Raw genomic sequence first — 26,256 nt, forward strand, 5'->3', positions numbered from 1 at the left:
TCCATAATTTCCCACTCTCTCTCTCACACACACACACACACACACACACACACACACACATATATATATATATATATATATTGTTTTCTCAATGTTTTTATTGCTTTTCACACACTTTCTGTGTATTGCTCTCCTTACTTTGTCTATATATTGTAACCTCTCTTCTCTTTATAAGCCTTTTCTCCACTTTTTCTACATAAAGCTTTCCCCTAATCCATATATATATATATATATATATATATATATATATATATATATACACACACACTGATTTCCCCAGAAATTCTCTATTGTTTCTAACATTGTCTCCATCACTCAATTACTGTTCTCATTTCTCTTTCTCTCTCATATATATATATATATATACACATATATATAATTATATATATATATATATATATATATATATATATATATATATATAATTAGTGGCGTGACAAGGCCAAAGAGGAGACAACCGAAGCAGCAAAACTTAAGCTGGCTTGCAGGAGACTATATATACAAATGTAGGCAAATTTGACCATATTTTATTGGTTTGAAAATATAGGTTCTTTTTTTACTTAATGTCATAAAATTTGAACCATCCAATAGTATTATAATTTTCAAAAAGCCTGCAAATTTTCATGTGGTTTCATCTATAGAACAAAGATATGAGCATTTCAATATTCAATTTGGCTACCAGTGTGTGTATGTATGTGTGTATGCATATATATATGTTATTATAGTTTTTACGATAGGTTTGCAATGAATTCAATTATTTACGAAACCTCATTTTTACCTAAATGCGAGTTAGGAATAATTTTCCCTTTAACAAATTTGGTTCCCTCATATGGGGAGCGGCATATATATTGTTTTTAAAATATAATTATCCACTGACACGTGCTTTGTTGTCTACGACTCATCAGAGTGGCTGAATCTAGCGAGATTCAAAATCGGGACTCCATGGTGAGAAGCCTAAACTCTTAACACTCGTCCACCTCACACGACTGTTTGGATATATCATGATTTACGTAGATGTTATTTGTTTTTGTTTTTATGATACATTTTGAATGAATTCAATTATTTATGAAAATGCATTTTTACCTAAATGCGAGTTGGGGATAATTTCCCCTTTAATCAACTTGGTATCTCCATATGGGGAGCGGTGTGCATATTACTTTTAAAATGTAATTATCCACTGACACGTATTTCGTTATCTACATATATTATCTATATATATATATATATATATATATATATATATATATATATATATATATATATATATATATATACAACCTTTTTTAGCAATTTTATAAGCCCCAAATCTCAGCGACTATTGATCAGAATTTAACAAGTGAAGGCTCGTTGGAAAGGTAATGACCTGAATTGTGTAGTGGATTATGTGACATTTGCACTAAAGGTCACACATTGAGGGGATCATCCATCATCCAGAACCTATTTTTGGCACTTTTTTACAACCATAAAATGTTTCAATCATAGTCATTTTTTTCCTAGTTTTGCATATCACAGAATAGTTCCCCAAAACTTCTGGCCTTGATGGAGGGGAGACAAAAACACGCTGCTATGGTTTAAAATAATCTGAAATAACAGCAAGAGGAGACTTGATTCCAAATATTTCTCATATGTTATATCTCCCCTCTTTTGGAAATAGGATATGATTATGAATATCTCCAGTATCAAATAATCCTTATACACTGAGAATTTTGCTTTATGTATGAAAACTAAAGATATATATATATAAAAAACTAACATAATATTAGAAAAAAAATATAGACAAAAAAAAAACACATTTAACTACACCTAGGTTTAAAATAGGTGAGATCACTAGATATCTACACTGCCCACTAAAAAAGCACACAAAAAGGAAGGGTTGAACCTAAGGTCAACTGGGCCTTTGTCCATTAAGTGCCTGCCCATTAGATTATTAGGAGGGGTGCGGTGGAAGGAAGCTGATTGGCTACTCAATAGAATGTGCATATATAAAAACGCGAGATAACCACAACTTTTCACATAAGCCTGATGAATCCTAGCGTGAATGAAATTCCAATATATATTTTTATAACTTATATATATTTATAATATAAAGCTGAATGTGTGTGTGGTCACAAATATGCTCCTATATGGTTTACTATTTTAAAAAACTGATTACATATAATGATAGAAGATGTATCGAGACACAGGAATGGGTATGTTTGATCTGGCAGAACAGTGGTTCATTAAAATTATGGGGTCTGCGTTAGCGCCTGGTCCACAAAGTATGGAAATAAAAAATTTAAAAAAAAATGTTTACAAGTGTTTTCGATATAGATGTACATAAGAATACTTTGATAAGTATGTTTTAACTTAAATAGGGATGGTATAATAAGATTGTGGGGTCTGCGTTCGTGCCTGGCCTCCATAGACTGGAAATAGGCACAAACTTTAATAAAGACTTTTCATATCTATCTGCGTAAGTATACTTTGATAATTATGTTTCAATCTGAAGAAATATGGTATAATTAAATTATAGGGGTGTTCCTCTGCACCTGACCTCCATAGAATGGAAATATGTCACAAAGTTTAACAAGGTTTTTTAATATAGATCCACAGAATATTGTGATAAGTGTTTCAGTGTGAACAGATATGGTATAATAAATTATGGGGTTTATCTATTTCATTTTTACTGTCATCATATTTTGCTTTTGTTTTGATACCCCAAATTCAACCCAAATTTACAAACCTTCCTTTTCATAACCTATCATACTTTCATAAATCAGAGTCCATTTTCTGTAGGCTGTTTTTGAACCCAGTCAACGACGGGTACTTTTGCTAGTATATATATGTACATATATCAGATATATATATAATATATATATATCAGATATATATATATAATATAAATAAAATATATCAGATGTATATATAATATAAATAAAATATATCACATATATCATATAAATAAAATATATCAGATGTATATATAAATAAAATATATCAGATATATAATATAAATAAAATATATCAGATATATATAATATAAATAAAATATATCAGATATATATAATATAAATAAAATATATCAGATATATATATATAAATAAAATGTATCAGATATATATATAATATAAATAAAATGTATCAGATATATATATAATATAAATAAAATATATCAGATATATATATAATATAAATAAAATATATCAGATATATATATAATATAAATAAAATATATCAGATATATATATAATATAAATAAAATATATCAGATATATATATAATATAAATAAAATATATCAGATATATACATGTATAATATAAATAAAATATGTCAGATATATATATATAATATAAATATGCCAGATGTATATATAATATAAATAAAATATATCAGATATATATATATAATATATATAAAATATATCAGCTATATATATAATATATATAAAATATATCAGCTATATATAATATATATAAAATATATCAGATAAATATATAAAATATATCAGATATATATATATATAATATATATCAGATATATATATATATATAAAATATATCAGATATATATAATATATATATATAAAATATATCAGATATATATATATATAATATATATATAAAATATATCAGATATGTATATATAATATAAAATATATCAGGTATATATATAATATATATAAAATATATCAAATATGTATTATATTATATATATAATATATTATATATATATATATATATAAAATATATCAGATATATATATATAATATATTATATATATATATATATATATATAAAATATATCAGATATATATTATATATATATATATATATATATATATATATATATATATATATATAAAATATATCAGATATACGAGGGACGTGCAATAAGTAATGCCTCTGACCCACTTCCAGTTGTCTGACCTTGCTGAAATTTTGCATGTGCAATAATTTATATCTCTACGGGTTATGTGGCAAATTACAGCTCTGAACTAATTGTGGTTTCTGTTTTATAAGTGTTTGAACTGAATCAGGTGTGTAATGGAGTCTTTTAATGTTGAGCAGTAATCCGGTATTTAAAAGGACGCACACCACAGGAGATTTTTGATGAAATGAAAGAAACTTATGGTGATAATGCCCCATCATATCACCTTGTAAAACGCTTGCATCGTGAATTCAAGCATGGCCGGAAGTCTGTGGAAACAGCTCCAAGACCTGGTCGCCACATTTCTGCCATTGATGAGGCATCTGTCCATCAAGTTGAGGCTGCCATTTTGGAAGATCGGCGCATTACTATTCGCCAAATAGTCCAAGATGTCAACATTAGTACAGGGTCTGTGGAAACTATCATTCATGTGCATATGCATAAGGTGTCTGCCAGATGAATTCCCAGGTGGCTCACACCATTCCAGAAGTGAGAACGTGTTGAGTGCTTGAGGATGAATTTGGAGATGTGCCAAGAAGATGAGTCAAAGTTTTTCAAAATGATTACACAGGATGAAACCTGGGTCCATCACTATGATCCAGAAACCAAAGCCTAGTCAATGCAGTGGAAGCACTTGGATTCACCACCTCCAAAGGAGGCAAGGGTGCAGCCCTCTGCTGGCAAGGTCATGCTCATAGTCTTCTGGGACCAGGACGCGGTAGTGATGACAGATTTCCTGACAAAGGGTACCACAATTACAGGAGCCTATTATGCTTCACTTTTGAGGAAATTAAGGGAAGCTATCAAAATCAAAAGGCGGGGCAAGATCAGCAAAGGTACCCTCCTCCTGCAGGACAATGCTCCAGTCCACAACTCGCATGTCGCCAGATCAGAAGCACGGGGTGTGTGGTTATGAAATCTTTCCCCATCCTCCTTACTCTCCTGACCTTGCACCCTCTGACTTTCACCTCTTCCCAGCTATGAAGTTGTTTTTGAAAGGAAAGCGTTTCCCATATGATGCAGCCTTGATTTCTGAAGTCATGTCGTGGTTGGAGGACCAACCTGGGGTGTTCTACAAAAACGGTCTCCAGAGCTGCATCAAACGATGGGAGAAATGCATAACTCTGGGTGGTTCCTATGTAGAGAAAGACTAATAACTGTGCCAAGTTTCGTTGCTCTACTCCTATGGAAAGTGGGTCAGGGGCATTACTTATTGCACGCCCCTCGTATATAAAATTTCCTCCTCCACTTTTTCTGGGTTGCTTTTTCAGCTCTGTATTTCTTCCCCAGTTTTCTCTTTATATATTACTACCCTTCATTCTCTTTATATATTACTACCCTTCATTCTCTTTATATATTACTACCCTTCATTCTCTTTATATATTACTACCCTTCATTCTCTTTATATATTACTACCCTTCATTCTCTTTATATATTACTACCCTTCATTCTCTTTATATATTACTACCCTTCATTCTCTTTATATATTACTACCCTTCATTCTCTTTATATATTACTACCCTTCATTCTCTTTATATATTACTACCCTTCATTCTCTTTATATATTACTACCCTTCATTCTCTTTATATATTACTACCCTTCATTCTCTTTATATATTACTACCCTTCATTCTCTTTATATATTACTACCCTTCATTCTCTTTATATATTACTACCCTTCATTCTCTTTATATATTACTACCCTTCATTCTCTTTATATATTACTACCCTTCATTCTCTTTATATATTACTACCCTTCATTCTCTTTATATATTACTACCCTTCATTCTCTTTATATATTACTACCCTTCATTCTCTCTATATATCTACTTTGCCCCTCTCTTTCCTTTCCCCTTCTTCTTAAACTTATTTAACTCATTTATGCATAATGGCCGTTTGAATTTTCTTCTCACACGTTTTTTTTTCTGCTTTACTCTGAAAGGCTTTCAAGTACTTAAAAGGTGTGAGGGGACTAATATATATGCATATCTTGTTTTGCATTATTTGCCAAAATTACTTGTTGGGCCATTATCACATGCTATCAGATTTATGGAAATTGAAGTGTAATACAGAAAAGTAAACATTTTTATAGATTAACACACAAAAAAAATCAAATCCAAATCAAACGAAATCCAAAACACAACAAAAAAAAAAATGCAATTTAAGGTTATATTTTAATGATCAATTTAAATCTCATAATTATATTTTTTTATGAAAGGCAAAACAATTGTTGTCGAAGGATTAGAGTTGAAAGTATATAAATCTATATATAAAATTAGGTATGCATATATGTTTTTGTATGCATAGGAATCACTTGTAAACTAATTAAGCAATTGTTATGATTTTGAAACACAGCTATTAAGTGTGAGTGGTCATCATGTGTGCTATGTTTTGTTTAATTTTATTTATGTAAAGGAGGCAAGTAGGAGTAAAAGGTTTTTCTAAAGATTCAAACGACTCTAATTTTGTGTAATTTTAACACTTGATTTTACGCGTCAACTAATTAATATTTCTTAAATTTTAGTTTCTTTGGTGTATTTTAAAGGATTATTTAAAAATATACTATGGGCACAATCTCCTATTTAAGAATTTAAATATGAAATTTGGATTGAATTTGACTCATTAAGCAAGATTCTTTTTAATTTGATTTTTTTCTTAACACCTCTTTAGCTTAAGCATACAATTTTAGTCATTTTCTGGAATAAAAATCATAAAATTGCATCAAACTTAGAATAAGGATTCTAGACATAAGATTTGATATCTTACATGTTGATTTTAATCTTCATTTCTGTGAAATTTTAACAACAGAAATTAGATATTAATCAATAAATATTCATCAAATTTCAGTTTCTTTAAAATATTTTGAATTGGGGGGGGGCAGAATGTGAGTACAATCACTATTGAAAAATCTGAATTTCATCTCTTATTAAAACTTTTAAAGTTTTAGATGTTTTCTAGAATCAAAATTGACAGGACTACAAATTTTTTGACTGCAACCTCATTAAGAGAGGCGCCCCATCTTCCCAAATGGGGTCACCTGTTGGCTGTGGGTAATGACCCGTTATGTTATAGGATAAGATCCGTGTAGCTGAGCCATACTTTCATTTCGATCCTTACTTCAGCTGGACAGGTTTGGAAAGGTCTGATCCAATCAATCGGCTAGACATGGCATAATACGAAGAAAATATATGTTGAAAACAAACAAACAAACAGAATTATGTAATCGATTTGGATTAAAATTGGAATAAGGATTCTAGACATTAGATTTAATACTTGTAAGGGGATATAAAAGTGGTGTAAAACTGTTTTGTTTGTGAAATTAATTTTATCTATGCTTGGCCGAGTATTCTTCTAGTATATATATATATATATATATATATATATATATATATATATATATATATATATATATATATATATATATATATATACGCACACACAAACATATCTGTTTAATGTTGGCTTTTCTCCTGTATTTCATGCCAGTGAAAATGAAATTTTGAATAATGTGTACTTTATAAAATTCTGCTCACGTTTCTCTCAGAGGATAAACAAAATATTGATTGAAATAACCAACTGTCCTCCTCCTTAAAATTATGCCAGAAATATCTCTTCATGTATACTTATGAGTCTGTATGTATCAATCCAGCTACATAACGAAATGTTTATCATATATATATATATATATATATATATATATATATACATACACACACACACACACACACACACAGAAACTGTGTGCGTGAAATTTATCTAATGAATTGTAAAGAATGTAAACATAGAAATGAGCTGTTCATGGTGTTTGTACATTTTGCGGAAGTTAAAAATTAGGTAAAGACATGGGAGTTTTTATGAGTTTTAAGTTAGATTGCATATTTGCTTTCACATATTTTTTTAAGTTGTGTTGTGTTTTACTAATATAAATTTTGTTGCATGTGTTGCAGCAGATTTAGTTTATATCAACCTGTATAGTAAGTGTCTGTTTTTTGCTTGTTATTGTGACTTTTGTGAGTTTATGAGGTGGTTTGTATTATACAGATATATAGTCTATATCATGTGCTATGTTTATTCATGAGTTAGGTGATAGGTCCATTCTTATATTTTAATTCTAAGAGCTCACAAGCACAATCATATTGTAAAACCTGTTGTATGTTGAAGTGGGACTAAAAGTATACATAATCGTTCTTGTTGGTAGAGTTGTAACTTACTGGAAAAGTTAATGCGCTCTGAATTTGTTTTATAAAAATGTTTAGGAAAAACGTATATCACTTTCCACATCTATTTTCACTGAAAAAGCAAAAATTTGATACCAACAATTTTATGGTTTTTTAGAATAACTTGAAAGATGTAATTTCTATTTGGAGTGGAAAAAATAATTAAGATACAAAAATAACAGTATACTAAATTAGTGTAGTTAAATACTATATAGTTGCTGCTGCTGCTGCTATAGAAAAAAATTAAAATTAATTAAAATCTATTTGTTTCTTCTCAATTACCAATTCACATGTCATTAATAACTCGATGTATCAGTGACCCGCAGGGCCACAATCATTATTCTACTTTGATTTCGATTGAAAACTCATAAACTGTGACATGTTTTAATGGTGTTCTTCTTGTACAACTAAAAGTATTGAGTTACTTTACTTCTAAATGATCATCATTTATATAACTATAACGCAATTTCATGTCTATGCATATGTTATCACTAGGGCTATGACAATATTCTTTTCATTGTTTTGACTCTCGAGTATGTATCCAACACAGTTAATCAATCGAGAACCACATTACTCCATCTAAAAACATATAAGATATATTACATATTAGATATATATACTCGAGAGTCAAAATAATGAAAAGAATATTCTCTTGTCATAGACGTAGTTATCACCTTTCACATACTTCAGAAAATGGGATTACTTTACTCAGTCAGCAAATTGACAAATAATCCGGTATCATTAAGGTTTTAAAAAAATGCAGATGCTACCCATTTTAAAATAAATTGTTCATAAATCAAAGTTCCTGTTAATTATTATATAGAAGTAATATTCTTTATTATTATTACATGGAAATATTATTCTTTGCAAGATTCAAGCAAGCAAGCAAGGACACCCAGACAGTCTACAGAATTTTATAATTATTAAGATGTAAAATCGATTCCCCCCCCCTCTAAATTCAGTTACTATGGGACTATAAAAAAGTGCTACATATGCTTCCAATATAGTCATGCTTTCTGCTAATAATTAATGCATCCTTTGAGAAACTGTCAGTTGGTTTCATTCAAAATTTCCTTTGTTAATTCCGACCTGATTCTCACAAAACAATCATACTTACAAGAAATATGCACATCTTTTATTCACTCAGAAAAAAAAAAAATCTACTACCACTCATCCATAAATCACCCGGAATTCTCATTCATGGATACATTTTTTTTTTTTTTTTCAAACCGTCATTGTTTCTTTTTCTCATTTTGTGATATTATCTTTCACCCATTATAATTTCACTAAGTAAATATGAACTGATTCCTCCAGCTTAGGAACTTATTTTCATGGCAGTTTGATTGGCTGACTAAAATCCTCTTTATGGAATATTCAAATATAATTTCCAAACACTAAACAAACATTACATTTCCTATTTCTCCATTCAGTAAAACAACATTAAAAAAAAGAAATCTCAAACTATAATGATTTGGTTTTTATAAAAAATATTATTCTTCATTCTTCTATATAAATAAAATAGTCGATGTATGTATGTGTCTGTGTGAAACTATTTAACTGATAAACTCTTAAACTACTGGTCTCATAACATTGAAATTAACAGGAAATGGTAATCATGGACCAAGGATGGTTTATAATGAATAAAATATTTGTTTGGATGAATGAATAACGTGTACAGAAATATGGCGGCAAGTTGAAATACAAGATGTTCATTTTATCTTGCCAACATATTTCTATTATTTTTGTGCATGCACAAATTTATTCATAGCTTGAAGTGGTTTTATTTTAAATCTTTATCTATCAAATCAATTGCTCAAACAGTAGGAAACGTGGCTGGAATGCAAAGTGTTTTGGTTTGGATTCTAGCTGATGGTACCCAAATCATTTTTTTTTTTAAACTTTTGTAATCAGTACTATATATTAGGTACAATATAATATTCAATAGAGAATTAGCTTTGTGATAATGAATACTAAATTTGTATGAATTAAAATATATTGAAGGGTATTTTCCAGGCACCCCTGCTAGTCCCATATAAGCAATGCTTGGTATAAAAAATGAACATTCACTCAAATTCTTTATCTTAACCATCCATTAGATTTTCGTAATGAAGGAATATTTTTAAAAAATATACTAAAGTTTCTTATTATTCACAATATAATTAAAGTTGATGGATTTTTTCAATGATTTTTTCATAGTTACAAAAAAAAAACTCTTCCTTTAGATTAAAAGGATTTTTCAATCCATTTCAAACAGAACAAATGGCATGCAGTATCCCAACAAAGTGTAAACAAATTCCAATGAACTAGAGGAATATTGATCTTAAAAACAGTAACTATTAATTAAAATTTTCATAAAAACGAATCCAATTTCATTAATTTATGTGAATAAATTTGGATTCATATTTGAATTCTTTGGACTTTATCTCATCTTGCGTGTCTTTTTCAAAACGGAAAAATTCAGTTGTAAAAATGACTTTCTTTTGAAGGTTGAATCTCCAATTTTGGCGACCGAAAATACAACTGCAAATTACTAAGAATTTCTATTCAGTTATTGACGATGGAACAAGAGCATGCTATCTCTGTGAATTAAATAAAAGGTTCTGTTCAAAATTCTATGCAGATTCCCAAGTTTGACGAGATACTCTTGAAAAAGGTCAAAGGTTACATCGACCCAAATGTTGTGAAAATGACACTCTAGATGAAAACAATAATGCGAAGAATCCAAATTATGTGAATAACCAATCCTTATCTAAAAAATTCAGAAAAGAAATTAGATTTTTAAGCTGCCACCGTAGATCAGTACACACCACCAGTTACATATCACAAGATTGTCTATGGTTGTTTCTTGAGTTAATTGACATTCCACGTAATACAAAATGTTTAATAGTATTTTCACTTTTTATGTATATGCAATAGAAAATCTGGTTTCCTTTATATACTTTTAATACATAGACCTGAAAAATAGTTAAATTCCAAGTTTATCTGTCAAATTTATTGCTTTCAAATTCAAAATCAAATTGTTTTTAATTCCGTAATTAGAATAAAATTAGTTCTTATAATCGTTAATGATTCTTTTTCTTTATAGTTATTTATGTTCTTTTATATTTATGTTCATTTTTTCATCTTCTTGTCTCATGTTGAGGTTAGAGATTATACTAACTTTGATTATTGGAGACTTACTTCAAAGAAAAAGGAGTACTCCAAACAAATGAGTAGCAATTAATAAATCAAAGATTAAAAGATTTATTCACTTGTTTGGAGTATCTCCTTTTCTTTGGATTAAGCCTCCAATAATCAGAGTTGGTATGAGCAGAGTTTGTATGTCTGAATTAAAAAATATTTTTTTTTTTAATATTTTCTTATTAAAACCTTTTTTCTTACTTAACTCCTCTTTCCTTCTGCCTTTGAAGTTTTTATTACACTCTTACCTCTCTTCCCCTTCATATTATCCCCCCCTCTAACTTTTACATTTCTAACCTAAAATATATTTAAAATCAGTGTTTTTCAAGTTAACTTATATATATATATATATATATATATATATATATATATATATATATATATACACACACACGATAGTGTGTGTGTTGTTTATTTATTTTCTGTGTCACGCTTACATCCGAGTTGTTTAATAGTTATGGACTTCCATTTCTTGAAATAAATAATTTTACCAAGAATTCTTAAGTTTTGGTTTCGGTTTCAATTTTGATTAAAGCTGATGGCACTCAAGTCATTTATTTTTTATAAATAATTTTACTAAGAATTCTTAAGTTTTGGTTTTGGGTTTCGATTATAGTTGATGGCACTTAAGTTATCTACTTTTTTTTATAAATAATTTATCAAGATTTTTTCATAAGTTTTGGTTTCAGTTTTAGTTTCGATTATGGTTGAAGGAACTTAAGTTTTATATATATATATATATAAACTTTTTTCATAAGTTTCAGTTTTGATCTAAGCTGATGCACCCAAGTCATATAAATATACTTTTTTATTTTTGAAATCACAACTTTATAATAAATAAAAATCGATAGAATATTAACTCTATAATAATATATATGAAATTTGCAAGAAGTAAAATATCATATTTAAGTGTACTTTATGACCGAGCTATACTGGGCGTCCCTGCTAGCTTAGATAAATACTTTTTCAGTTTTAACAAAAGAGTTATAAAAATATCAAAGCATCTTCATTTACACTGAATATCTACAGAATGCTAACATCAATATATTATATATAAATCAGTCACCTGTGGAATTTCCACAGGTCCCGCTAATAAATAAAATTAGCATGCTGGGTTCAAATTCTGTAGAGATCAGCTCATAAACTTTACAAGTATACTTGGAAAAGTTGTGAATCCTTATATCGTTCCTTCACTTATGTGTTAAATTGTAGAGTAGACTATACTAAACTCTCAAGCTTTGATTTTCTAATAAGTCTTAGAAAAGAAAGAATCAGAAATAATGCTAGTCTTTTTTTGCCTATTTTTATATTTTTTCCAGTCACCTTTGACTTCTTGTCACTGGAAATGTTTTCTCAATCATTAAATCATTTCTCTCCGATAGGCTCATAAGAGTAGTGGTAGATGGACAAAAATCGGAGGCCTGCAATATAAATGCTGGAGTCCCTCAGGGGTCAATCCTGGGCCCAACTCTCCTCCTGATCTACATCAATGACCTCCCTAAACACATACTTAAATCATTCGTTGACATCTATGCTGATGACACGACCATCTACGGCAACACATCAAAGGCTGTAAATGACGAAGTTCTCTAGGATTCTCTCTCCTCTGATCTGAACGCGTGGTTCAGTGGGGGAAGATGTGGTTAGTTACCTTTAATGCATCCAAAACCAAACTCCTATCCTTACATCATCAACGCTCTGATCCCCAGCTGGCATCAATTGTGATGGATGGCTCTCGTCTGGGTGAGGCCCCGTGTTTTGACAAGCTTCTGGGTTTGACCTTTACTCCTGATCTGAAATGGAACACGTACATCAAGTCTGTTGCCAAGGTCGCAGGAAAGATGGTGGGATCCTTCTACCGCTCCAGAAGATATCTCACTACTGATGCAATTCTCTATCTATATAAAAGCCAAGTACGGCCAAGGATGGAATACTGTTGCCATATCTGGGCAGGAGCTGCCAAAAAACAGCCTATCATGCCTTGACAGAGTACAAAATAGACTTCGTGGTTTAGTGGGGGATGCCCTTTTCTCTACCCTGCAACCCCTCTCCCACAGAAGAGACGTTGCGAGCCTATCCTTGTTTTATCGTTATTTTCATGGCAGGTGCTCGTCTGAATCCAATCTCTGCCCCCTCCTCGCCAATCTTTCACGAAAAACACCCGTCTAGCTGAATCCACTGTGAAAAATTTCCCCCACTCTATATCTGTGCCTAAATCAAAACGTGGATTTCATGAGCAAAGCTTCTTTCTTAGAACTGCACGCCTGTGGAACTCTGTTCCGTCAGCCTGCTTCCCTCCGGACTACAACTTGGATGTCTTCAAGTCTAATGTTAACAAATTCCTAATGAACCGCCCCCCTAATTAAACACTTCATAAAATCTCCTCACTAACGTGATGTACTTGCAATAACCCTTATCCCTGAGTGGCTTCCGGGCCTTGATAAGGGGTGATCACTGTGTAAAAAAAAAAAAAAAAAAGGATTCAAGCAATTCTGGTTCAGGAGATGTGTAGTTGAAGATTTTGTAACCCTTGCTTCACTGTAAACACTGTGGTTATCCATTGTCTACTCAGACTGAAAGGAGGCCTTTAGCATATATGTGTGTACATATATGAGGGTCATTTGGAAACTAATGCTTCCTATTTTTTTTTAACTAAGTATAAAAAATGGAATCCAAACTGACATCAACTGCATCGGTTTTGATCAACAGATGCCAGTGAATGGTGATCATTTCAATTTTTCTGCATAGGGAATTAAATGTTGCATCTTTGCTTCTGGCGCATGTCCATGAGAGGGCTTGCTTTCTTAGAGTCTCACACTGCCAATATCTGCAACAGAGAGATGAAACTTTCAGGTCATGAATACATAAGTTAAGTCATCATAGCAAAGCAATTTGCAATCCCCTTTGATCTTATCCATCTGAATAAAAAAAAATAGGAGTCATTACTTTAGGAATGCCTCTCGTATGTGGCATGTGTATTTATATGTGGTATGTGAATATCTGTGTATTTATTTTAATACCTTAAAACGCCAACTTAATTAGTTCCTGCTGTTTGTATGTTGGAATTGCAAAACATTTATTACCATAAGGAATAATGGAAACTGAATTAATCCATTCCCAGAATACCATATCAACTCCTGACATGCATAATTTCAGCTAAAATAATACAAGTAAATGTCCAAAAGTCAATGCATAAAATAATGCAAATCAAGATATTTGCTACAAACAATGAAGAAAGGAAATAAAGGCAATAAAATGAAATGATTTGGAGGTACATTTTCCTTGGGGAGAAGATCTGACGACTCAAGTTGCAACAGAAAGGAGGGAGAAACAGATTATTTCTTTTGCTTTTTCTCCCCCCCCCCGATCAAAGCATAAGTGTACAAGGTGATATTGTACAGTACAGCTGACTTGTTTGATGTTCTAAATCCAATAAAAAATGTCAGTAAAATATACAGAATATCCATCCATGTCATGAGATTATACTGGTGAGTGCAAAAAGAATTCTCTATATTCATAGGCCATAGTTGGTAACTAAGAATACTTAAACATGCCACAAAGTATCGACATACTCTTTTGGTTTAGTAAAATTCCATTTTTTGGTAAATCAGAGAAAATGGAATTCTGCTCATTTTTCCATTCAGAAAAGGGAGTATTTCCACTTTAATCTGCCTTTTTTTAATAAGAAGTCTGATTTCTATCTTGACTCTATTTATTACTCTCTTTTTTTTTCTTGCTTGAAAGTTGGGAAATTTGGGATGAGAGCATGGCCCCAAGGTTGGGAAATTGGTAGGGGCAGTGGTCCACTATGTTTTGAAATTCATCTTAATTTCAGATATATATATTTTTTTTCATTGCCCATTCTTGCAACCATAAGCTTCTGGTATACCAGTGCAGACATTGCTTGGATTTTCAACATACTTGCATTTGCCATAGAATCTCTAAAGAGGCACAAGCAGCCAGAAACTGTTCAATTCCAATGTGTATACTACATGGATTTCTGTTTGAAATATGGATTCCTATCACTAACCACTGTTATATGTGATGAGTTTAGCTTTTCTTATTTTACTGACAAATTGTTCAAGGCAGCAGGTACTTCTATTAGGTTTAGCTCGCTAGCTGAGACAGTTTACCAGGGTATGGTGCTCAGAGCAACACATAAAAGATTTTGAGTATGCTTTAGAACCAGGTATGACCACCTATCCTGATACTCTCAGGATACAGCTGATAACTCTTGTAAGGTACTACCACAACACACAATTCAATACCTTATCCAGTATGACTCAATAAAGGATGATTTAAAAAGCTTTACAAAACACTCATTGTGCAGAGTTGTTACAAAAGTATGGATAGTTGGAGTAACGAGAGCAAATGCACTAAAAATATTCCAAACGCAGCATTAACTGCTTTCAAAGTCAAATGGATTTGACTTAAAAGAACAGCCATGTGTTGTGGGGGGACCACCCTTCAAATGGACTGTTCTATGCATTATATAAAGCATAGACCTTTTGATCCCAGGTGTGGATTAAACACCAGAGCGACCCTCGCCTGCTCGGTGGAGTTTACTACTCTTTTCAGTTGTAACCTTTTTACGTTGTTGTTCCAGTAATACATTGTTTAAACTCTATTCCGTTGTTCTGTTTTCTTTGTGGCTTATTGCAAGCCATAACACCATGAAAAATGGCATAAAAGATTTTCAAAACAAAGGCGTCCTTATGCACGGAAGCTACTTGCCTGGTTATAAAGAACTCAGTTATCTGTCAAGTAGTCTTATTAGTTGAAGCTAAGTAGCTCAGATCAATATCAGTAGAACAGTTTTTTGCATTTCAAAAGTTTTATACAACATCGCTTTTAAAGAGGCAACTTGAATCTGCTGGTTTCAGGTCAGCATATTGTTATAGCCAATATGATGAGAAAGTACCTGAAATTGGCGATGAGCACTGTGTATCACTGATAATCACCCTTGATGCATCTAGAAAATGTGTGTGTGTGTGTGTGTATATAGTGTAATTGTCGATTGGAAAGAAGTTTATTATCTATGAGGTCGTAGACTAGTATTTGATTGATTAAGGATTCAAACATTTTGGCAAAGAGAGGAAGGAAGATAAAGCAATAATTGAGTGACTTTTGCCAGAATTCTTGTAAACTCGTATAACAGAAGAAATTTTCCTGCAGTCATGAAAGCAATATTTGGTAAGGCATTTGTTGAAGAGTTTGAAGAGAACTGGGGCAACCTCAGCAGAGCATATTTTTACTAGTATAACAGGAATGAGCTCAGGTCCAAATGCCTTGTAGGTGTCTAGGTTTTTTATGACATCACGAACATGAGAAGGGGTTATTTTCAGATCATCGAGTGTGGTTTCTGTCCGCAAAGAGAAATTTAAGAAAGGGTGGTTTGTTGGAGGCAAACCATCAGGCAAGTAGATTTACCTTATCAGTTGCCATGCAAACCAACTTCAGGTTGTTTGGATAGTGGTGGAATTGTTGATTACTCATTATTCACTACACTGTTATATATTTTTGAGAAATCGCAAGTTCCTTATTTCTGTGACGCAATACATTTTTTGATGATTTCGGCATGCCTTCTCCTAGGTGCGGCTATTTCATTATTACAATTATTTCTAACTACTATATACTTTTGTCTATTGGTATTGAACTTATGTCAGATAAGCTTATGGAATGCATGCTGCCTTTGAGTAATGGTAGCTGCACAAGTAAAGGAGAACCATTCAGGAGAGTGGGATTTGCTGTAGAATTTCCTGCAGGAAAAGAAAAGGTACTACTCCACGGAGCATCTCTGATGTGATCCCTGTTGACTTCCTAGTGGGCCTTCTTGAAATACCTTGTCATTTTTGAGCAATGGGCTCTTCAACTTGAGGTCAAGAGTTTAGAGTGATCTCTACCAGTATCACAACATGATCAGCATTCTCAAGTGAGCTATGTGCATTTGCTACACAATTCTTGAGAATTTTAGTCAGAAGATCTAGAAGTGAAGCTTGCTAGTCCATAGAAACGGTTTGGGAACATGACAGTCTTTGTCAGCAAATGGGATATAGAAAAGCTATGTATGATGCTACTAGTTACGTCTGTATAACTAGAGAAACCACGCCAATAAATATGGTAAACATTAAAGTCAGTATTATAGCAACGTTTGATCATGTCCTACCAATTTAGATTTCAACTATCTTCAACCCTAAAAATACAATCCTTTTTGACAAATGAAAATATAAAATCATTTGAATTTCAAATGTAGAACTTGCTTACAGACTGTTTAATAGATAAAACTTTATTCATGAATGCAAATTTTCTAAACCCTTATTGCAGCAATGCTAAATAAAATTCAGAGAGTGATGAAGACATCCTCAGGATATACCAAAATTAAAGAGATCAGTTGGTTAAACTTTCATAGAAAACTGCTGCATGCTAAGAATTTACTAAATAATTAAACAAAATGTGTTGTAATCTGAAACTGTGATGCTTTATTGTATTACAAAGAATTTTTAAAATATTTGATGAACATCGACAAATATTCTATTCATGAGAATATTTTTTACTTTGTATTTTTTCAATTTTTTCATTCAATAAAATATTCAAGTAAGAATTATATTTAATAATACATATATGTGTGCGGAGAGAACTTATTTTTGCTAGTATATATAATAGATGTTAAATTTTAGATATAGATGGTAGGATATATTTTTAATTAAATGTATCTTAGAATACATACAGATTCTAACATTGGATTTGTTATTTATATTATTAAATATTAAAACTTTTGGAATTTCCCATTATTTCTGAGAAGCTTTTATAATTTCTAAATAATACAAATTATCAATTTGTATCTCAAGAAATCTGGAAGTTAATATTAACATTTTTAGTCATTAATTTTGGTTGTTGCTTTTATTCAGTACTAGCATGGCTCACCGGTGTTGCCCAGGTGGAGAGAGGTAGTATATAAGGCTATTGAGCTATCCCCTACCCTTAAAAAAAAAAAAGGGAAATAGCAGCGAGTACCTGTGCGAGTGCAAAGAAAAAAAAAAAATTAGCTGCAGTAGGCAGGCGGGCTCAAACCTGTAACACGAAAGAGGAAAAGGGGGTGAAAAAGCTAACGCATTAGCTGTCTCAACCACTGTGACTTATGGCATCACGAGCCTTTGAAATAACGTTTTATAAACGTATGTTGAGATTGATGACTTACAAAAAATGTTGACACAAAAAGTGACCCCTCCTTGCAAAAAAATGGCCCAGTTGACTGGCACAGAATTAATCTTTTTGGCCAATTGTTAGATATTTTTCATCCAAGATATCTATCTTTCTAACCAAACTTGTCACAGTCTGATGCATGTGTCAAAAGTTTTTGGTAGACATGCAAACACACACACACACATATTTTCCCTTTTATATAATAGAATAGCTGGAATATGGAAGTTCACAATATTTAAATCTTTTAATAAATGCAGCGATTCAGACTTTTGGGACTAGAAGTAAAGTGTAATATCTGTTCTGATATTATATATCATCTTTTCCGTTCTCTGTTAATGAAAGGAAAATTCTTCCAAACTGAGGCAATTTTATTTTTATTCCAAATCAGAGTGTCCTTCTGGTAGAGTTGGATTTTCTCCACATTAAAAGTCGACCTTATGTCTAAGTTTACCCTTTTTAGGGGGTAAGTTAATAAGGACTCTAAAATACTTCTAAACATTCAAAAATTTAAACAATAAATAGATCTAACATAACTGATGTTGTGGCTTATAAAAGCCACCATTAAAGAGTTTTCAAATGAGCGAACATTCCTCATATTTTGATAATCTGTATAACTATATGGAATCTTATTTTAAGTAGAAATAAATTTTTAAAATATAGTGTTTCTTTGGGGTGTTCCATTATAAGAAAAAATAAATATGACCACTTTTAGAACAATTCTATCAAATTTCCCTCTCTCTTCCACAAATTCTCTCTCTCCATTCTCCTCTTTCCAGAGCTCTCCTTCTCCTCCTCCTTTGTTGCTTTTTCTCTTATCTTACTCTGTTAAAAATTTGGTGATCCTTTTTGGGTTTCTTTATAAGAAAATTACATTACACCTTTATTACGATTCTACCTAATTTCACGTTTCTAGGTCTAATTCTTTAAAAGTGGTTAGTAGACACAAAAAGACACATCTCTGATGTTAATATAGAAATATAATTACATTTGTATGTATTTATTTATTAGTAAAAATTGGAAGTTGTTTTATTGTAAACAAAAGTGGAAATTTTTTTTCCTTTTTTGATTAGTCTTTAAGTTTAAGCAGGGCGTCTGTGACAGGTTAGAAAAATAAAGCAATGCATTCATCTCTAAAAATAATTTACATAATTTTATTTCGATCTTGCCACAACTTGCCTTAAAGCATTTTAAAGTTAATCTCATCACTATTTTTTTGTTTTTTTTATGCAGTTTTTATTTCTATTTTTTAATAAAAAAAATCATCTTGTTTGCTTAAAAAATAAGACCCAAAAATATTTTGATTAATTTAAAGTTAATTTTTGTTTTTACATTTTCTTTTGTATTTGTTCTGAAAATCCATTTTAGAAAATAATTTCAATAATTTCAAATTTTATTTCCAAGTAAAAATTCCCAAAATTTATTACACATAAAGTTATGCAATTTCTAGAATGCTTATTGAAAGTGTGCAGTGTGTAGTGGCTACTGATACGGATTATGTATTCAATTTTCACGTATTTACTTTGTCTCCAAAAAATATAGTCTGTTAGGGTTTAATGGATACTATTAGCAGACTATTGAATTGTTCATGCCAAGTTATGGGATCCATTATGGTCACTTATACACTAATCTAAAAGGGCAGTTGTCTGTCTGGTTGTGTCCAGCTGAAAATTAGAAACTTCAAAAGACACTTCCATGATGCTAATATATTATATTTCAATGTTGATTCACACAAAATATAAGCACATTTTTTTAAAATGATTTCTTTTTCAGCAGAATCAGTCAGAAATTCGACATGTAGAGTGTTTTTAATTTTAATTTTAAAAAATATTATTCAGCATTGCTCCAAATCAATTTAGGAATATTTTTTTTTAAATCATCTTTTTTCAATGGAAACAGAATTAGTTTAGAAGTTGGCATGTAGAGCGATTTTTTTTTCTCTTTTTTTTTTTTTTTTTTAATGTTTTTATGTTGCAATTTGTCAATGATTCCTTTCCAGTTGTCAGAGAAGGTAGGAGTGGGTTGCTAGAGAGATGTAGAGATCAAGAAGTTTTAAAACACACATTTTTTAACTCTCCTATTTTATTGTCTATTATGTTCACAACCAGGTAACCATGCTAGAGTTATTGGAAATATTATCTAGCCACAACTCACTCTCCAGCTATGAGTAAAATAGCAATTTGTGTTCAATTAATCATGCACACTGAATGGTTCCTAATAAATAATTTTTTGGTATTAAGTAACTCAAAAGTGTTGATATGCACACATATATAAGCATCAACAATTATTTGTTTACATGGTAACAAACAACTGATGCACAGGATTGAGACATGCATTGCATGGAGAGAAATAATATGCAAATTATTTATTTTGAAGGAATATTTTCGTTTGGTCTGTCAAGCAGAATTTTAGATCAGTAATATCATCATAGGCTACACAAATTGAATAGACACATTTTAAGAATCCATGTTGCTTTGGTGAAATCAATTTTCCAAACATTTTATGTTCTATCACATATAATTCATTTTCTTTTGTGTATCTTCTTTTATTTTCTTGCATATATATCATGTATACAATATATTTATTTCATACAATATGACAAAGGGCATCTTATGGAAGCGCATAGCATAATTACTTTCTTTAAAAAAAGAGGTTTTGACATGTCATCAACTTGTCAATGTATGAATTTGAATTCAGCATCCATACATTTATCTTAGATACATTTTTATTTCGTTTCTAACTTACATATATAAATCTTTTGTGTTTACAGCTATACTTGTACATGTATATCTAAATTGTCTGTGGAGATGTGAGAAAATTCATCTCATATTGGAAATCATCATCATCATCATCATCATCATCATTAGTTTAACATCTGTTTTACTTTCTGGCATTGATTGGATGGTTTTTAGATATTGACTTCAAACCTATCTCTGGGCAGTTGTTTATCTGTCTTTCTCTCAAATCCATCCTTACCATTTGTGTTCATGTTTTCCTTGGCTTTCGTCTATCAACTGACCTTGCAATCTCAACTGTTTTACATCTACTAATTCAAACACTCTCATCCATTCTTTCAATGTGACCAGACCAACAAAGTTTTCTCTTCTGCAAATTTGTTGTCCAGATTTAATCAGTTTTCAGTTCATCAGATCTGTCTTAAAAACTTGCATTACACATCCATCATATAATTCTCATATTATTTCTCCATTGCACTCTAACCCTAACTCCCAATGTTTCACTTTTTATACATCATCACACTGTGCACACATGCTTACTAAACTCTTCTTTTGATAGAAATTTCCTCATTCGATAGCAGTAATGCGCTGCTGTTTAGTAATGATAGAAGTTCCCTGAACTTACTCCATCCATTTCTCACTCTTGCTATCACAGCAGCAGCAGCAACTCATACCTGTGCTCCAATAGTATCTTCACGGTAATAAAACGATGACCCCATGGCCTTGCCATCCAATCTAGATACACTTTCTCTACGTCTGAGTTGTCATCTACCTTCATTGTCTCACACTTTTTGCATTTAAATTAGTTATCCTCTCTCGGCCTACCAGTAATTCCATTGCACGTCTTGTGTACCCAAAGCTTACAAGTATCATAAAAGATTGAGTTTTTCACGACTTTCTTGCGACAAATAGAGACGGTAAACTTTCTCAGGGATTTCCACTGATCACTACTTTAGTCTTGGTAACATTCACTCTCAGACCTTTATTTTCCGTAGCACCCATAAATTAAGTGAGATAATCTATTTAGGAATACCTCAATTTATTTGGATTGAAGATATGTCCTTGATGATCAATGCAACAATGATTATGTTGGGCTGTTAAGTTCTAGGAGATCCACTCTCCTAGGCTTTACCTTCTATTTGAGAAAGGGTTAGTTTATTGCTAATTGCCCGAGGTTCCTCTACCAGAGAATGCTGATGGGACTGCTCGGGCATTTTTGTGGGCCAGTGTGCTGGCTTTTCAAACCATACACGGCCTTATGTCTAACCTGGAGAAAAGGTGACTAAAATACCTCAATTTTGGGGGGGGGGCAGTTTTGTCTGACAAAATGCTTTAAAATAATCTGGAAAATAAATTGATGCAACAAACATGTTTTGTCAGAGGAAATGGCTTCAGTATAAATAATGTCTTTTTGTTTTAATGTCATGTTATACATGTGGATTCTGAAAAGAAAAGTCGAGCAGAGTACATCTTTGTATTTGTTTTTTTATTCAATTTTATACTTTATTGCAATAATGAAACCATTTACTTTGACTTTTGTCTCTTTTCAGAAGGCCCCACTCTAAAGGCAACCTACATCCTATCCATTTCTAAAATGAACCAAACCAAGCAAGAAGAATGTTCTTCTGAACCAGCAGCAGCAACCAAGATGGAACCATCAAAGGTTTCTGTTACCCCGGATCTGATGTCTTCAAATGCAAAATCTATCGACTTGCTCAAGATGTCTGTGAATGCTGAGAAACTGAACAGCCAGAGTTTTGGAGATTTCTTGGAGCGCTCATTACATGAAGGATTCCTTGAAGATGAACAAAGTTTTAGCTATCTACATTCTGGTGATGGTGACAGTCCCACAATCAAGGACTGTCAGGGTGATGAGTCTGGCAAGAATGTTGACTGGTCTTGTGATCCGCTTATCCCTCATAAAAAATCTGTCGATCATGAAGATGAAATCTCTCTTAATTTTGAGACTACAAACTCCTTCCAGGACAAGATTACAATGTTGAACAACGAATTGGAGTCTTTTAGAAAATCCAACAGTTTTATGGAATGTTGCTTGAGTACTTTGACTATGGATCCATTTTTGCCTGATGTAGACATGGACCAGAATGAGGATTATATGGATCAGGATGAGTCAATCCATGACTGTTAAAAAAAATAAAATCATAAATATACATTAATGAATACATTAATCACTCGTAACAATTCTAAAATTGTACATATTTGGATTTCTAATAAATTTGTTTTGATGTTTTTCAAAATGATAGTTCAATGGTCATATTAAAATGATAGTTCAGTGGTCATATTAAAATAATAGTTCAATGGTCATATTAAAATGATAGTTCAATGGTCATATTAAAATGATAGTTCAGTGGTCATATCAAAATGATAGTTCAATGGTCATATTAAAATGATAGTTCAATGGTCATATTAAAATGATAGTTCAGTGGTCATATCAAAATGATAGTTCAGTGGTCATATTAAAATGATAGTTCAATGGTCATATCAAAATGATAGTTCAATGGTCATATTAAAATGATAGTTCAATGGTCATATTAAAATGATAGTTCAGTGGTCATATCAAAATGATAGTTCAGTGGTCATATTAAAATCATAGTTCAATGGTCATATTAAAATGATAGTTCAATGGTCATATTAAAATAATAGTTCAATGGTCATATTAAAATGATAGTTCAGTGCTCATATTAAAATGATAGTTCAATTGTCATATCAAAATGATAGTTCAATGGTCATATCAAAATGATAGTTCAGTGGTCATATTAAAATAATAGTTCAATGGTCATATTAAAATGATAGTTCAATGGTCATATTAAAATGATAGTTCAATGGTCATATCAAAATGATAGTTCAGTGGTCATATAAAAATCATAGTTCAGTGGTCATATAAAAATCATAGTTCAATGGTCATATTAAAATGATAGTTCAATGGTCATATTAAAATGATAGTTCAATGGTCATATTAAAATGATAGTTCAATGGTCATATCAAAATGATAGTTCAGTGGTCATATCAAAATGATAGTTCAATGGTCATATTAAAATGATAGTTCAATAGTCATATCAAAATGATAGTTCAGTGGTCATATTAAAATAATAGTTCAATGGTCATATTAAAATAATAGTTCAATGGTCATATTAAAATGATAGTTCAATGGTCATATTAAAATGATAGTTCAATGGTCATATTAAAATGATAGTTCAATGGTCATATTAAAATGCTTCTCTGTGTTTATTGATGTTTGAGTTCATCAAAAATACTGACAAAATTACCATCTTCTACTCTGTAATAAAGAGCACTGTGTAATTTGTATTATTTTGATCATTGTTCTCAATGTTTCGGCCGGTGTAACCTCCTATGAAATGTTGAGAGAATATTATCCCAGATGAGAACAGTAGTCCAAATAATCCAAATTATTGATCCTCATCTCCCAATTGTTGAAATACAATGTGTGTACATTAGTGATGGGACGATTCCAAAATATTTCCCGATTCTGATCCAATTACTGATTCCGTTCTAAATTTCCGATTCTTTTGATATTTACAATTAGAAATTTGTTGTTTTGGGTTTTTTTTGGGTTTTTTTTATAAATTTTCAAATTATTACATAAACCCCCGGGTAATTTCTGGGTATATTTTTTTCTCAAATGTTTTCCTTGTAATGTATTGCAAATTGAAAGGCAACAAAAGGTTTATTTTGATTTTAAACAAAGCCAAGTTGCATCAGTTCGTCGTTAGTGTACAACATGCTACTTGAAAGTTATCAAAACAGTTGAAAATAGTCGACGATTGGTAGACAAAATGAGAAAACGATGTAAGAACAAAATATTAACCACGCCCTCTGCTATTGTTACGAACGAATTTCTAAATAATAATGTTACTATTTAGAAAACCATTTTTAACATGGAGAGGGTGTTAGGTTTTGTTAACTATTATGTGCCTTCCTTCTGTGAATGTTTAAATTTTATTTTAATTATATAAATTTGGTGAATTATTAAATTGATTTGCTTTTCTGTACAAAAAACAAACAAACCAAAAACGAGATGCAAATAATAACAACTAGTGGGACCTGTGGAAATTCCTCAGGGGACTCATTCATATGAAATATATTGATGTTGGTATTCATGGCGCGAATAGAGATGCTCTGATATTATTGTAACTCTTGCTAAAACTGCAAAAGTATTTATCTAAACTAGCAGGGATGCCTGGCGTAGCTAGGTCGTAAAGTACTCTTAAATATGATATTTTAATTCATGCAGATTTCGTATATATTATTATAGAGTTAATGTTTTATCAATTTTTATATATAATAAAGTTGCGATTTCAAAAATAAAAAATATATCCATGTGACTTTGGTGCATCAACTTGAGTTCCTTTAGCTATAATCGAAACCAAAACCAAAATTTATGAAGAATCCTTGATAAAATTATTTAAAAAAAAAATGGATCACTGGAGTTCCAACAGCTATAATCGAAATCAGAACCAAAACTTATGAAGAATTCTTGGTAAAATCATTTATAAAAAAATAGGTGATTTAAGTGCCATCAGCTATAATTTAAACCAAAACCAAAACTTATGAAGAATTCTTGGTAAAATTATTTATTATAAGAAATGGGAATCCATAATTAAACAATAGACACTGGATGTAATCGTGTCACACAAAATAAATAACACACGTATCGTATTAATATATAGTATTGTTAAAATCATAAAACCCAAGCTCCTTTCCTACTAACCCTAAGTACGGGTGGCAATACAAAAAATATAGCAATTACATGTGATTTTATGATTTTGCTGATCGGCCTTAAAATTAGTGGTAAAAATTACTTAACTGCTTAAAAAGTTATTATGTACCGAAATGGGATCAGTTTGCATTATATTTATATGCACAATTGAACCCCTATTCTAAATTCTCAAATGATGTTTCAGTGTGCTCACACACAATTGCCTAAAAAAGTAGAATCTCATATGTTTCGGGGGGGGGGGTATTTTAAATGTAAATG

General features: G+C 31.2%; 1 protein-coding gene across 2 annotated transcripts in view; it reads left to right on the forward strand.

Moving 5' to 3' along the window:
* Positions 1-23,497, forward strand: part of LOC145252654 (germinal-center associated nuclear protein-like) — a 662,650-nt gene extending 639,153 nt beyond the window's left edge. The window contains exon 26 of one of the 2 annotated variants that reach the window (XM_080112417.1): positions 22,790-23,497. In XM_080112417.1, the coding sequence (XP_079968543.1) occupies positions 22,790-23,388 (599 nt within the window). In that variant the 3' untranslated portion in view covers positions 23,389-23,497. The remainder of the gene's footprint in view (positions 1-22,789) is intronic. The other variant, XM_080112418.1, reaches the window with a different exon arrangement.
* The last annotated feature ends 2,759 nt before the right edge of the window (positions 23,498-26,256 follow it).

The sequence above is a fragment of the Euprymna scolopes genome, chromosome 29, assembly GCF_053919585.1.
Source record: "Euprymna scolopes isolate OS-2025 chromosome 29, ASM5391958v1, whole genome shotgun sequence".
Lineage (NCBI taxonomy): Eukaryota > Metazoa > Mollusca > Cephalopoda > Sepiida > Sepiolidae > Euprymna > Euprymna scolopes.